An 11,171-nucleotide genomic window follows, 5' to 3' on the forward strand; every position below is an offset into this window, starting at 1 on the left:
AAATTTTTATTTTTTATAAACATATATTTTTATCCCCAGGGGTACAGGTCTGTGAATCACCAGGTTTACACACTTCACAGCACTCACCAAATCACATACCCTCCCCAATGTCCATAATCCCACCCCCTTCTCCCAAACCCCCTCCCCCCGGCAACCCTCAGTTTGTTTTGTGAGATTAAGAGTCACTTATGGTTTGTCTCCCTCCCAATCCCATCTTGTTTCATTTATTCTTCTCCTACCCACTTAAGCCTCCATGTTGCATCACCACTTCCTCATATCAGGGAGATCATATGATAGTTGTCTTTCTCTGCTTGACTTATTTCGCTAAGCATGATACGCTCTAGTTCCATCCATGTTGTTGCAAATGGCAAGATTTCATTTCTTTTGATGGCTGCATAGTATTCCATTGTGTATATATACCACATCTTCTTGATCCATGAACAGACATTTCTGCAAAGAAGACATCCAGATGGCCAACAGACACTTGAAAAAGTGCTCCATATCACTCGGCATCAGGGAAATACAAATCAAAACCACAATGAGATATCACCTCACACCAGTCAGAATGGCTAAAATCAACAAGTCAGGAAATGACAGATGCTGGCGAGGATGTGGAGAAAGGGGAACCCTCCTCCAGTGTTGGTGGGAATGCAAACTGGTGCAGCCACTCTGGAAAACAGCATGGAGGTTCCTCAAAATGTTGAAAATAGAACTGCCCTATGACCCAGCAATTGCACTATTGGGTATTTACCCTAAAGATACAAATGTAGTGATCCAAAGGGGCACGTGCACCCGAATGTTTATAGCAGCAATGTCCACAATAGCCAAACTATGGAAAGAACCTAGATGTCCATCGGCAGGTGTCTCTTTTATCGCTACGGAGAAGATGCGTCTCTCTTCTGGTCCCTTCCGAATGCGGGTGGCGTTTGCTTCTTTCCTCTCAACCTCCCCAAATGCTATTTACCGAAACGTTAAGAAGTGCAGAGATTGCCGAATGACGCTGGGCCAATTTACTATTAGATTTTATCACATTGGAAGGTAAATGCTTATTTTTGCCAACATGAGTTTTGGTTGTTTTTTTTTTTTTTCCTCTGAGTTTGCTGATGAGAAAAATCATACGTAAATTTTTTTCTTACTGTTGTTGTAACGTCCGAGCATGGTTTCCTCTGTTAAGGATGATGAAGGGTCTCAGGTGGCGGGGGGGCATTTCCTACCACGGTCCGGTTGGGAACGGGCTTCTTTCCCTGGTGAACTTGTGGGCCTTGTTTTTACATGGTTAATTCGTAGGCTCTCTTGCTTTAAGGCGATTTCCAAATCTCAACACCCCAGGGCCTCAGACTGTTAAAACTGTGCTCCACCAGGATTACTCGTTTCTGGAAGTCTCTGGAGCTTTCCCACTCACCCACTTCTCTTGATGCGGACCTATCCCTGTGGGGCACAGCTGCTTCCAGAAGGGAATTCCTTTTTCTCTCTGGTCCCATCAGGAGCCTGCTTGCTGACTGGGTCTGTGAGCCATCCTCAGGTCTCCGTGTGTCTAATGCATTTGATTCTCCTGCCTTTGGATGTTGGGTTATGCTCTGAGGGTAGGGACTGTGTCCGTTTCAGCCGTGCAGGCACTCTGTATGTATCTGTGACATGAAGGCACATGGCCTCCTCTTGAAGCTCTACCCGTGACAGGCTCTGCCCCACGACACTGCTTGTAGCCAGACTTGTTCCCGGCTCTTCTTCCTGCCTCCCGAACGCGCATGTGTCCCCAGGTGCTGGCCCAAGTCTGCGCTCTGTCCCTAGGGTCTCCGGGCTCTTTCACAGTGTCCTCTCTCACCACTGTGTTCCCAGTACCATGTGCCTCTGTCCTCACCTCAGGGTCGCTGGTTGGTTCAGCAGTCTGCCTGACGTCTGCCGGCATCTCATTGTCCCCAGGTGGACTCACCGATGTGTTCTCCGACTTCTCTCCTTTTTCTCTTTTCTGGTTCGTGACCTCTTCCCAGTCTCCCAGACACTAGTGGTTTTGTCGCCTGAGAAGTCCCAGTTCCGTGCTTGGGCATTTCGCTGTGTGTTTATGTATCCGGGGACGTTGAGAATGCATGTCTGGAAGCTGCCATCCAGTGACCGGACAGAGTGCCCCTGGGGGTCCCAGTCACCCGGCAGCGAAAGGGTGACAGTGTCTGGGTGCCTGGAGTAGAACTCAGCACTCAGCATTCAGGATACTCTCCCTGCACTTACGGAGAGTCCCCAAATTCCTACCGCCACGCGCCGATCCTAGCGAACGGGCAGGTGTCCCCCAGCGCCATTCCGCGGGTGAGGTGCCCGTGCGCGGCCCCGGCATGTCCCTTCATCCCCCAGCCGCCCGCCCGGCATTCCTGAGGAAAAGTTAAGACCCGAGCAGGCCTGGCCTGCCCCACGCTCTTGGTCATAACTCTTGTTACGAGAAGTGTAATGAAGACGGGAAAAATCCCGCCAACATTCAGCCGGTAGAGGTTTCTAGAAGCTCCAAACCCCGTGTATTTGGTTATCCTTCTCTCATGGAGAGTGAAAAACAGAGGGTCCCCACAGCCTGGCCTCACCTCTCGCCGGCGCTGGGATGAGGGCAAGTACTGGAGAGACCAGTTGGTGACGTCCCCAAGCACAATAATTCTCCAGGCTGTGTAGTGTGCCCGGCATGCGCCAAGAAAGCCCTGTGTGTTTTGAGCTCAGTGGTTCTCAGTGTGGTTCCCCATACTCCAGCATGGACACCGCCCCCCACCCCGGGTCTTGTTAGAAACACAGACACGCAGGCCTTACCCCCAACCTTCTGAAAATGGGACTGTGGGGGAGGGGCCCCCCCACCGGTGGTGCTAATGTGCCCCCAGTTTGAGAGCCACTGTTCTAACATGCAGGCCTGTTCCCTTCTGGGGGCGGCTTCCTCGGGCTCCGTGGTCTGCTCTGAAGTCTCTGTCCACGTGCTCCACGGCTCTGCAGACGGGAAACTCAGGGTTGAGCCTTCACACTGTGACAGCGACCTTGCTCGGCATTCCCTCACAGGGACTCATTCCGTCCCCACCACACCGCTACGGGGCCCATGCTGTGATGATCGTCCCCTTCCGCAGAGGAGGAAATTGAGACCTGAACTGATTGGCTAAAGCTCCCAGGGCCACTCAGGAGATTGGTGGCAGCTCTGGGTTCTGAATCGCAGGCGGCCCGACTCCAGTGTTGAAAAACCCAAGCACATGCTACTTCTTGTTAGAGGGTCATGCCCCTGCCCCATCCAGATTCCCACTTTTTCCCCTTCCCAAATACCCCCTCCTGGTGTTCGTTTGCTTGGCTGCCATAACTGAGGACCACAGACTGGGCGGCTTGACCAGCAGTTCTGGAGGCTGGACGTCCAAGACCAAGGTGTGCGCAGGGTCAGTGTCTCCCGAGTCTCCCCCACAGCCTGCAGAGAACCACCTTCTCTTTGTGGGTGGCCCCCGGTGCCTCCGAATCTCTTCTTAAAAGACCACCAGTCATGCTGGATTCGGGCCACACTAACAAATTAATCACCTCCTTCAAGTCCGTCTCTGCAGATAGGATCGCGTCCTGAGGACCTGGGGTGGGTAAGGCTTTGACAGGTAGATTCTGGGGAGTGCACAGTGTGGCCCATCAGGTTCCCACTCCCTCACCATATGGGCATTTGATAGGAACCGCTCCACGTCTCTGTGCCATGGAGACTCCCCGCTCCCACCAGCTACACACCCCGGCCTCTGCAGTTCTTCCCGGGTGCCATGGCAGCATCAATTCCCGGGACGACACCCGTGACCTAGAGAGCTCAGCCTCTACCTAGGCTCACATCTGTGGCTTTAATTCCCCAAAGTTGCTGTGTATAACCAGGAAGTGAGGGTTCTACATGACATCTGTAAATACAACCTCTTTGGGTTTCTCTCAAATGGCGTCAGAGGTAAGAGTGTCTCTTGAAGGATGGTTTGTGGCCCGCTTGTGTGCTCCCCAGCCCACAGTGATCCGTAGCAGCGTCTCCAAGGCTGGATCCTCGCGGTGTGCAGACCTGTGAGTGCCCTCCCCTCCCCCTCCATCTGGTGATTCTCATGTACAGAAAGGGGTCAGCTGTCCTGTCTATGGGGTAGACATATTTGGCGCGTGTCTTAGCCCTTCCATTACTCAGTGTGTGACCTCAGGACAGGTCAGCTCCCCCAAGACTGTTTCTTCATTTGCAAAGTGGGATGAATCCAGGTAATTAATGGAATCAATCTAGCTCCCTCCTAGTTGCTGTAAGGATTAAATTGGATCATATAAATAACACACTGTATACCACCTGCTTGTCGCAGAATGGAGGCTGCTGGATCTCTGGTAGGGCAGCACTTCTGCTACTAGGCAAAGATTCCTTTGTTAAACTGAGACCACAGCAGCAATCTTGTTAGCTGTGCATCTGGTGCGTGACTGTGGGACTGGACCACCCAGGATACGTACTCGAAGAACCAGTGTGTGTGCTGATGGGAAAACGTGTTTAGAAGTTGAATAACAGGACCCAGGGGATGGTGGGGGGGGCAGAAATGCTGGCCTAGAAAGGAGGAAAGGCCACAAAGAGAAGCAACCTCAGAAGGCATCTGCTGGCCTGGAGCGGTCAGAACGTTAAAGCCCGATGTGGATTCTGTCCAGCTGTGTGGCTTGGACGTGGGGCGAACACGGCTGTTCTGCGTTGGCGTGTCGGCACTGTCTTCCGACCCTCTTGCTGAGCCAGTTGTCTCCTGACTAACACTACTAGCATGTCCACTTCTCTGCCTCTCGAGCTCCCTGAGGATCCGCTGGCATCGCAGTGGGTCGGACGCATGGGTGACATGACGTGTTCATGGACCTTCTTGCATTTTATCCTTTGCAGAGGAGCTGAAGGCCCCCCTGGAGGAGTACGTGCACAAGCGCTACCCCGGGCTGGTGAAGGTGGTGCGCAACCAGAAGAGAGAGGGCCTGATCCGAGCTCGCATCGAGGGCTGGAAGGTGGCCACGGGCCAGGTCACTGGCTTCTTTGATGCCCACGTGGAGTTCACCGCTGGCTGGTAGGTCACAGGCTGGACCCCAGGGGCACCGAGACCCACAGGAATGTGGTCAGGAGCAATTAGAATCTGGGAGGTGGAACTTTGCCTGTTTCCTCTGGGGCTGCCAGAACAATGGAGAAGGACTGGTTGTTAGCCAGGGACAGAACGGGGAAGCAGGGACAAACGTGCCGTACCCCCTGTTCTTCATTGTGGATATCACCCTCCCCATCGTCATCCAAATGCCCGGCAGAACGTAAGGTTGATTGCTAGAACTCAAGATAATCCTTGCTAAGGGGACAAGACAGCCATATGTATTCTCTTCTCCCACTGGCGTGTTCCCTTGTCTGAGGATGGTTGAGTGCTGTTTGGAGGAAAGAGATCCATTTCTAATGCTGCCTACTCAGGGAGAGCCTCCTGGAACCCATGGGACCATCTGTGACATCATATGCAGGAAGGGGAGGGTTCATCTCTACAGATGTGGCCCCCAGGGGTTTCCCAGGTGGTGAAAAGATCGATCTGGGAGAAATGGGGGGTGGGGAGCCCCAGGGAGAGGAGGCGGCTTGGGAAGCAAGACTAGCAAAGCATCAGAATGCCCAGATCCCTCAGTGAGCGCTGACAGTGGGTTAGGACTTCCCAGCTGAGAAGAGCCGTCATGTGATTGCTGCTGACTGACCACCGGCGACAGAGCAGCGTAGAGGTTAAATAACCTGTGCTCAGTTTGTTGAATTACTGAGAAGCAGAGTTTTCATCTCACAAATCATGTTTGTAACGTGTCGACTCACGGGCACCATCTTGAATACACGTTGTTCACGGTACCAGATTGGAAGAGCCACCGTCCCGTCACCACTGACACATTAAATCATTTCTTCTCCTTCATTTGCAACAGACTTTAGAATCTCTTTCATGGCCAGATCAGAGAATGGCTACCCGCGCGAGCCCATGAAGACTGGAAACGGGGTCAGGGCTGACCCTGCCTCTTCCAGGTGCACATAGGTAGCTGGTGTCATCTCAGACACTAGTTTCCTTCCTGGTGTTTCTGCCGCCCTCAGACCTGGTGACACAGGGCTGTATGCTTGCCGCCCTGACCTCCCCCATGCTTCAGAGTTGTTTATATCTCATAAACAATTCTCAGATTGTGGTCCCCAGACCAGCAGCAGCATCTGGGAACTTGTTCGAGAAGCAGATCCTTGGGCTCCCCCAAGGCCTCTGAAATCAGAAGCTCTAGGGGTGGGTGCAGCGATCCACTTTAAGCAGCCCTCCAGGTGACGCTGCTGCGCACTCAGGGTTGAGAACCGTTGAGCTGGAGGCCACCCAGCAGATGGACTCCGATGTCCCACGGAACGTCTGGCCTTTCTCGCCACATCCTTGCCTCCCGGTTTCTTTTCTGTCAAAACTGGTGGCTCTGCCCACGTCTCTCTTCACTTGATTCTTCCCTCCCGGTTATGTCACTCACCCAGTCAGCCTCTGGCTCTCATCAAGCTCTAGCTCTGCCTGGTTTTCCCTTCTATCTCGCACGTCTCGCACGCCTGCCCTTTCCCCTTGGCCTAGACCCCACTCCCCCACCTCACACCTTGCACCGAAACTTGCACAGTGGCTGCCTGAGTCATCCTTTCGACACATATTTCCTGGGTGCCTGCCACGGTTCCAGATGCTGTCCTGGGCCAGGGGTGGGGTGACCAACTCTTCAGGTCTGCCTAGTGCTGAGGGATTTCCCCAAATGCAGGACTTGCAGCAGTAGAAGTCCTAGGCAAGCTGGGACAGTTGGTCATTCAGCTGGGGTTCAGAATCGGGCAGGACTCAAGTAGCCCGTGGTCTACCTGGTCTCTGTGCCAGCCTTAGCCCATCACACTCAGTTTCCACATGTCTATCGGAGTGACCTGTAGTCCCTGGTGGTTCCTCATTACAAGGTAGACACTGTGTCTCAACTTTCACTGCGTTATGCTGCTCTCGTAATTTCCAACCTCAGTGATTTCTGACGACAAGGATTTTCATCTTATCTGGGAGCCGGTCAGCCACTGCTTCTCCGTCTGGAGCTCTTCTGCACACGTGTTCTGCATTCTGAAACCTCAAGGAGGGTTTTGTTTTGTTTTTCCCTGTAACTTAAAGTACCTTGCTAAAGCCGACGGAATTGGTCATAGCAATTTTTAAAACTGGTGTTAGTTTTGCAATTATTAGCCTAAATGTAGTACAGAGAAACCAGGACATTTGAGTTCAGTTGCTTGGAGTCTGTAGCTTAAAAACAGCTTAACTTTGTACAGGTTAACATGTGGTCACTTAGTAAAGTCCTTCTGAGACTCTTTCTTTTTTGTTTAAAGAGTTAGAATTTGTTCTCTCTTCCTGGAAGGGAGCACTGACATTTAACAGCCTTTAGGCTGTCGTCCTGTGTACATAAAATGGAAATCTGGCCATAAGAGGCCATGTGGGAAAGGAGTCGTGATGCATTTTATTTTATATGCCAGTGTACTTGATTGTGAAGAGACCAGAGATTTGATTCAGGACTCGTGGACACTTGTACTAAAATGCCTTACGCTGTTAACCATGAGGTCTGAAACAGGAATTGCTTGGGGCCGGGCAGGGGAGTGGGGGTCGGACCGTGTAATTCTGCCCTGGTCACAGGCTAATGAACAGTGTGAAGACAGCCACTTCAAGAAACCCCAAATTAAAAAAAAAAAAAAGAAAGAAAGCAAAAACCAGTCTGTAGACAAACAATCTGATCATTGCTAAAGTGAGGCTGTTTTCACCTATTGATAAGATGAAGTCCTATTCACCGCCCCGATGGGCTACGGTTCTCCCAGTGTTTCAGATCCAGGTGTGTTAGCTACAGGCTGTGGGTCTGGGGAACGCCAGAGAGTCGTGCTGTTACCTAAGAATGCGAGTAGGTGGTGGGTGTTTCTCAGCCAGAGCAGTGAGTGCCTGCGAGGGGGTGAGCGAGTGAGCGCGGCGGGTCCCCCAGAGGCAGTCCGCAAGTCTCTGGGCCTCGGAGGCTGCGTCCCGGCTCCGATCTTCCCCTGAAGACGCCGGTGGACGGCAGCGCACGGGACCGTTTAAAAGTGACAGACAGCTCAGTATTGAAACGGGACACCTGTGTCCTGTCTCTCGGTCTGAAGCAACAGGAAGCAGAGCTCTGCCGGGGATGCCCCGTTGTTGTGGCTCTGCGGGTTTCTGCTTGGATGTGACGTCGTCTCTTCTGCTCAGACCCCATTGTCCAGAGCAGGTCCCAGATGATGGGCTGCGGGAGGGAGAGCACCGCGCTGCGGGAAGCACAGCCGGCCGCCCCGTGGAAGGTAGGGTGTGCCCGGGGCGGGCTGTGAGTAACTGGGTGCATCTTTGCCCGCACACTGGGAGGTCACCCCGCAGCATCAGAAGCATTGGTGGAACAAAGCCGCCTTGCCCCCGAGCTCAGAAGCCCAGCACAGTGGCAGGCGACTGATTGCTTCTCTGCAGCCACCAGACCAGCCGGGGGACCCTGGTCCCATCAAGGACACGGTGGAGCTTATGGGCAGGGTGCGAAGCCAGGCCATCCAGGTCAGAAACCCCGGCTCTGCCACCGGCTGGCTGTGTGGCCTGGGGCAAGCCACGTAACCTCATTTGTCCGATGCTGATCATACTGTCTACCTCCTGGAACCTTTGTGAGGTTTCCATGAGTCGCCCTGGCTCCTGTGGGACGCCTCGAATGGTGCCTGGTGTGTAGTAACTGGCCCATAGCTATCCGTGGCCATTAGCTCATGCGGAAAAACTGTGTGTGTTCTAACAGTGGCAAAGGCAAGGTATAGTCAGGGTGACCTGATGAGATGGAGAAGATGGTCCAAGAGCTGAGAGGAAGGGCAGAGCCTTCCTACCAGGAGAAACCAAGGAAGGCTTCCTGGAAGAGGTGGCACTTGATCTGGTAAGACTCCATAGGTAACTAGACTTCCTGCCAGTGGCCAAGGGCGTTCCTCCCGGGAGGAGAACCGCAGGAGCAGGTGTTTGGAGGGGTGAAGCGCTGAAGCGTGTCTCGAAGCCCTAGCGAGTCAGTCCCACTTGGCTTCAGTCTGCGTGGTGCGTGCAAAAGCACTGGGGGCAGTAAATGGCCCAGGGTATGTTTTATTGCTCATTTTAAATAGAAAGATGAGATGAGCCAACAGGTAATTCAATAGCTGGAAATGAAAAGAGATGGGAAGCAGGCCGAGCATTCTCATTATTCTCCAAGTAATGCAGAGGAACGGTATTTTCACTTGACTCTTTTCCAAAGCCGAGCGCTGTTCTAAGCAGGGAGATTAATGCCCTGGCTTGCGAGAGCCATCTTTGCCTTCTCGGATCTGGGAAACAGCCCTTGCCGACGTCTGCCCGAGAGACACACACTGGTGGGGGAGCCTGACCACCTGCTTTCTCCTGAGTGGGCGGGGCTGCACCTTGAACCCCGAGCCAGGTCCCTGCCCATCTCCCGCTGCAGCCCTGAGGGGCCGGGCTGGCTGGGAGGCAGGACTCTGCCTGCCTTTGCATTTAATTAGTTCTCTCCTGCCACTGCTAACCAATTCAATTAGATCCCTTTTAAGAAATCAATTAAATAATCAATTAAAACAACTGAAACAGTCACACACACCGAGAAACTAGTGAGATGCTTATTAAAACCAGGCCATCAAGGGCAGAAGTGACCCATTTTGGGAGAGAAAATTCAGCTCCTGCAGAAGAAACAAGAGATGTCAACCAGTGCCAGAGGGGAAATGGCACAACTGGGAAGCCTGAGTGCGGTGTGCCTGGTGAACCGCGTGGAGTCCGGCGGGCTGGCCTCGGCACAACACACAGGCCTGGGGCGTTCGTGGGGAGAGGCCCCCACGTTCTGAATTCTTGCCCTGGGTCTCTCGGGCCCAGGGGCCAGGGGCCAGGGCGTGGGCCACACGGCACCGCCTTCCAGAGCGCGCTCCCAGGGGCACGGTCCACTCCGGGCAGGTCGCTCATATGCCTCAGTTTCCACCTGAGCCTCAGCCCACCCAGGGCCGCCACCTTCGCTATAGATCACTTCTGTGCATTCCACGTGGGGTGGGGGTCCGTGCCAGTGGGGGGGCGGGCGTGCCACAGGAGCAAGACTTTACTTCTCCTTCCCTGTGTTTCAGGGCCGAGCCGGTTCTGTCCCGAATCCAGGAGAACCGGAAGCGAGTGATCCTTCCGTCCATCGACAACATCAAGCAGGACACGTTTGAGGTGCAGCGGTACGAGAACTCGGCCCACGGCTACAGCTGGGAGCTGTGGTGCATGTACATCAGCCCCCCGAAAGACTGGTGGGATGCCGGAGACCCGTCTCTCCCCATCAGGTCGGTGCAGCCAGCTCTGGAGGCTGTTGCGTCCCCAGATCCCAGGGACGCGGGAACCCGGAGGGAGGGAGTGTAGGCGGGGCCACCCGGGGTGGCCAGCAGTGGGCAGAAGCCACTTTGGGACTTGACGGTGTCTTACTGTCAGGGCTTGCTGAGGAAGCAAGAAATGCCTTTGTCTTTAGCTAAAGGTTTCAGGTGTAGCTTATCAAACGGTGATACAGAAAGATAGGAATGTTGAGAACGTCCGCCACCTGTCATCCACCCTCCGTCTGATGGTCTGTGTCCAAGAGCTTGGCCTGTGACGTTTGCAGGGTGGTCATTCCCGTGGCTCTTTCATACCTGCAGCCCTCTCTCCCCTTTTGGTGATGTGGGAACATGGAGAAAACCGTATTTTTGTGACACTGGAGGGCCTTTGTGCAGCCCTGTCTGACTCTCGCCCACGTCCCACCCTGGTGCCCACGGAGATGAGGGCATCGGTACCCCAGAGCGCGCCAGCCGGGAAGCTCTCACGTAAGGGGTGTTGAGTACAGTGGGCTGACGCTGACGCCGTACTCCCATGGCTGCTGTGACAAATCACTACCGGCGTGGTGGCCGGAAACCACGCAGATGTGCTCGCTGCGTTCCGCAGGTCAGAGGGCCGGAGTGAGCTTTCCGGAGCTAACGGTGTGCTCAGCGAGGGGTTTCTTCTGGAGGCTGGCGGGGAGCATCCCTTTCCCTGCCTTTTCCAGCTTCTGGAAGTCCTCGTTCCTGGGTTTGTGGCTCCGTCATCCCCTCGTTCCTGGGTCTGTGGCTCTGTCACCCCCTCGTTCCTGGGTCTGTGGCTCCGTCACCCCCTCGTTCCTGGGTCTGTGGCTCCGTCACCCCCTCGTTCCTGGGT

At 54.0% G+C, this 11,171-nt stretch overlaps 1 protein-coding gene across 2 annotated transcripts in view; it reads left to right on the forward strand.

Moving 5' to 3' along the window:
- Positions 1-11,171, forward strand: part of GALNT17 (polypeptide N-acetylgalactosaminyltransferase 17) — a 417,968-nt gene that overhangs the window by 215,094 nt on the left and 191,703 nt on the right. For both annotated transcript variants that reach the window (XM_059414740.1, XM_059414741.1), the window contains exons 4-5: positions 4,850-5,024; positions 10,097-10,294. In XM_059414740.1, the coding sequence (XP_059270723.1) occupies positions 4,850-5,024; positions 10,097-10,294 (373 nt within the window). The remainder of the gene's footprint in view (positions 1-4,849; positions 5,025-10,096; positions 10,295-11,171) is intronic.

The sequence above is a fragment of the Mustela nigripes genome, chromosome 11 (genome assembly GCF_022355385.1).
Source record: "Mustela nigripes isolate SB6536 chromosome 11, MUSNIG.SB6536, whole genome shotgun sequence".
Taxonomy (NCBI): domain Eukaryota; kingdom Metazoa; phylum Chordata; class Mammalia; order Carnivora; family Mustelidae; genus Mustela; species Mustela nigripes.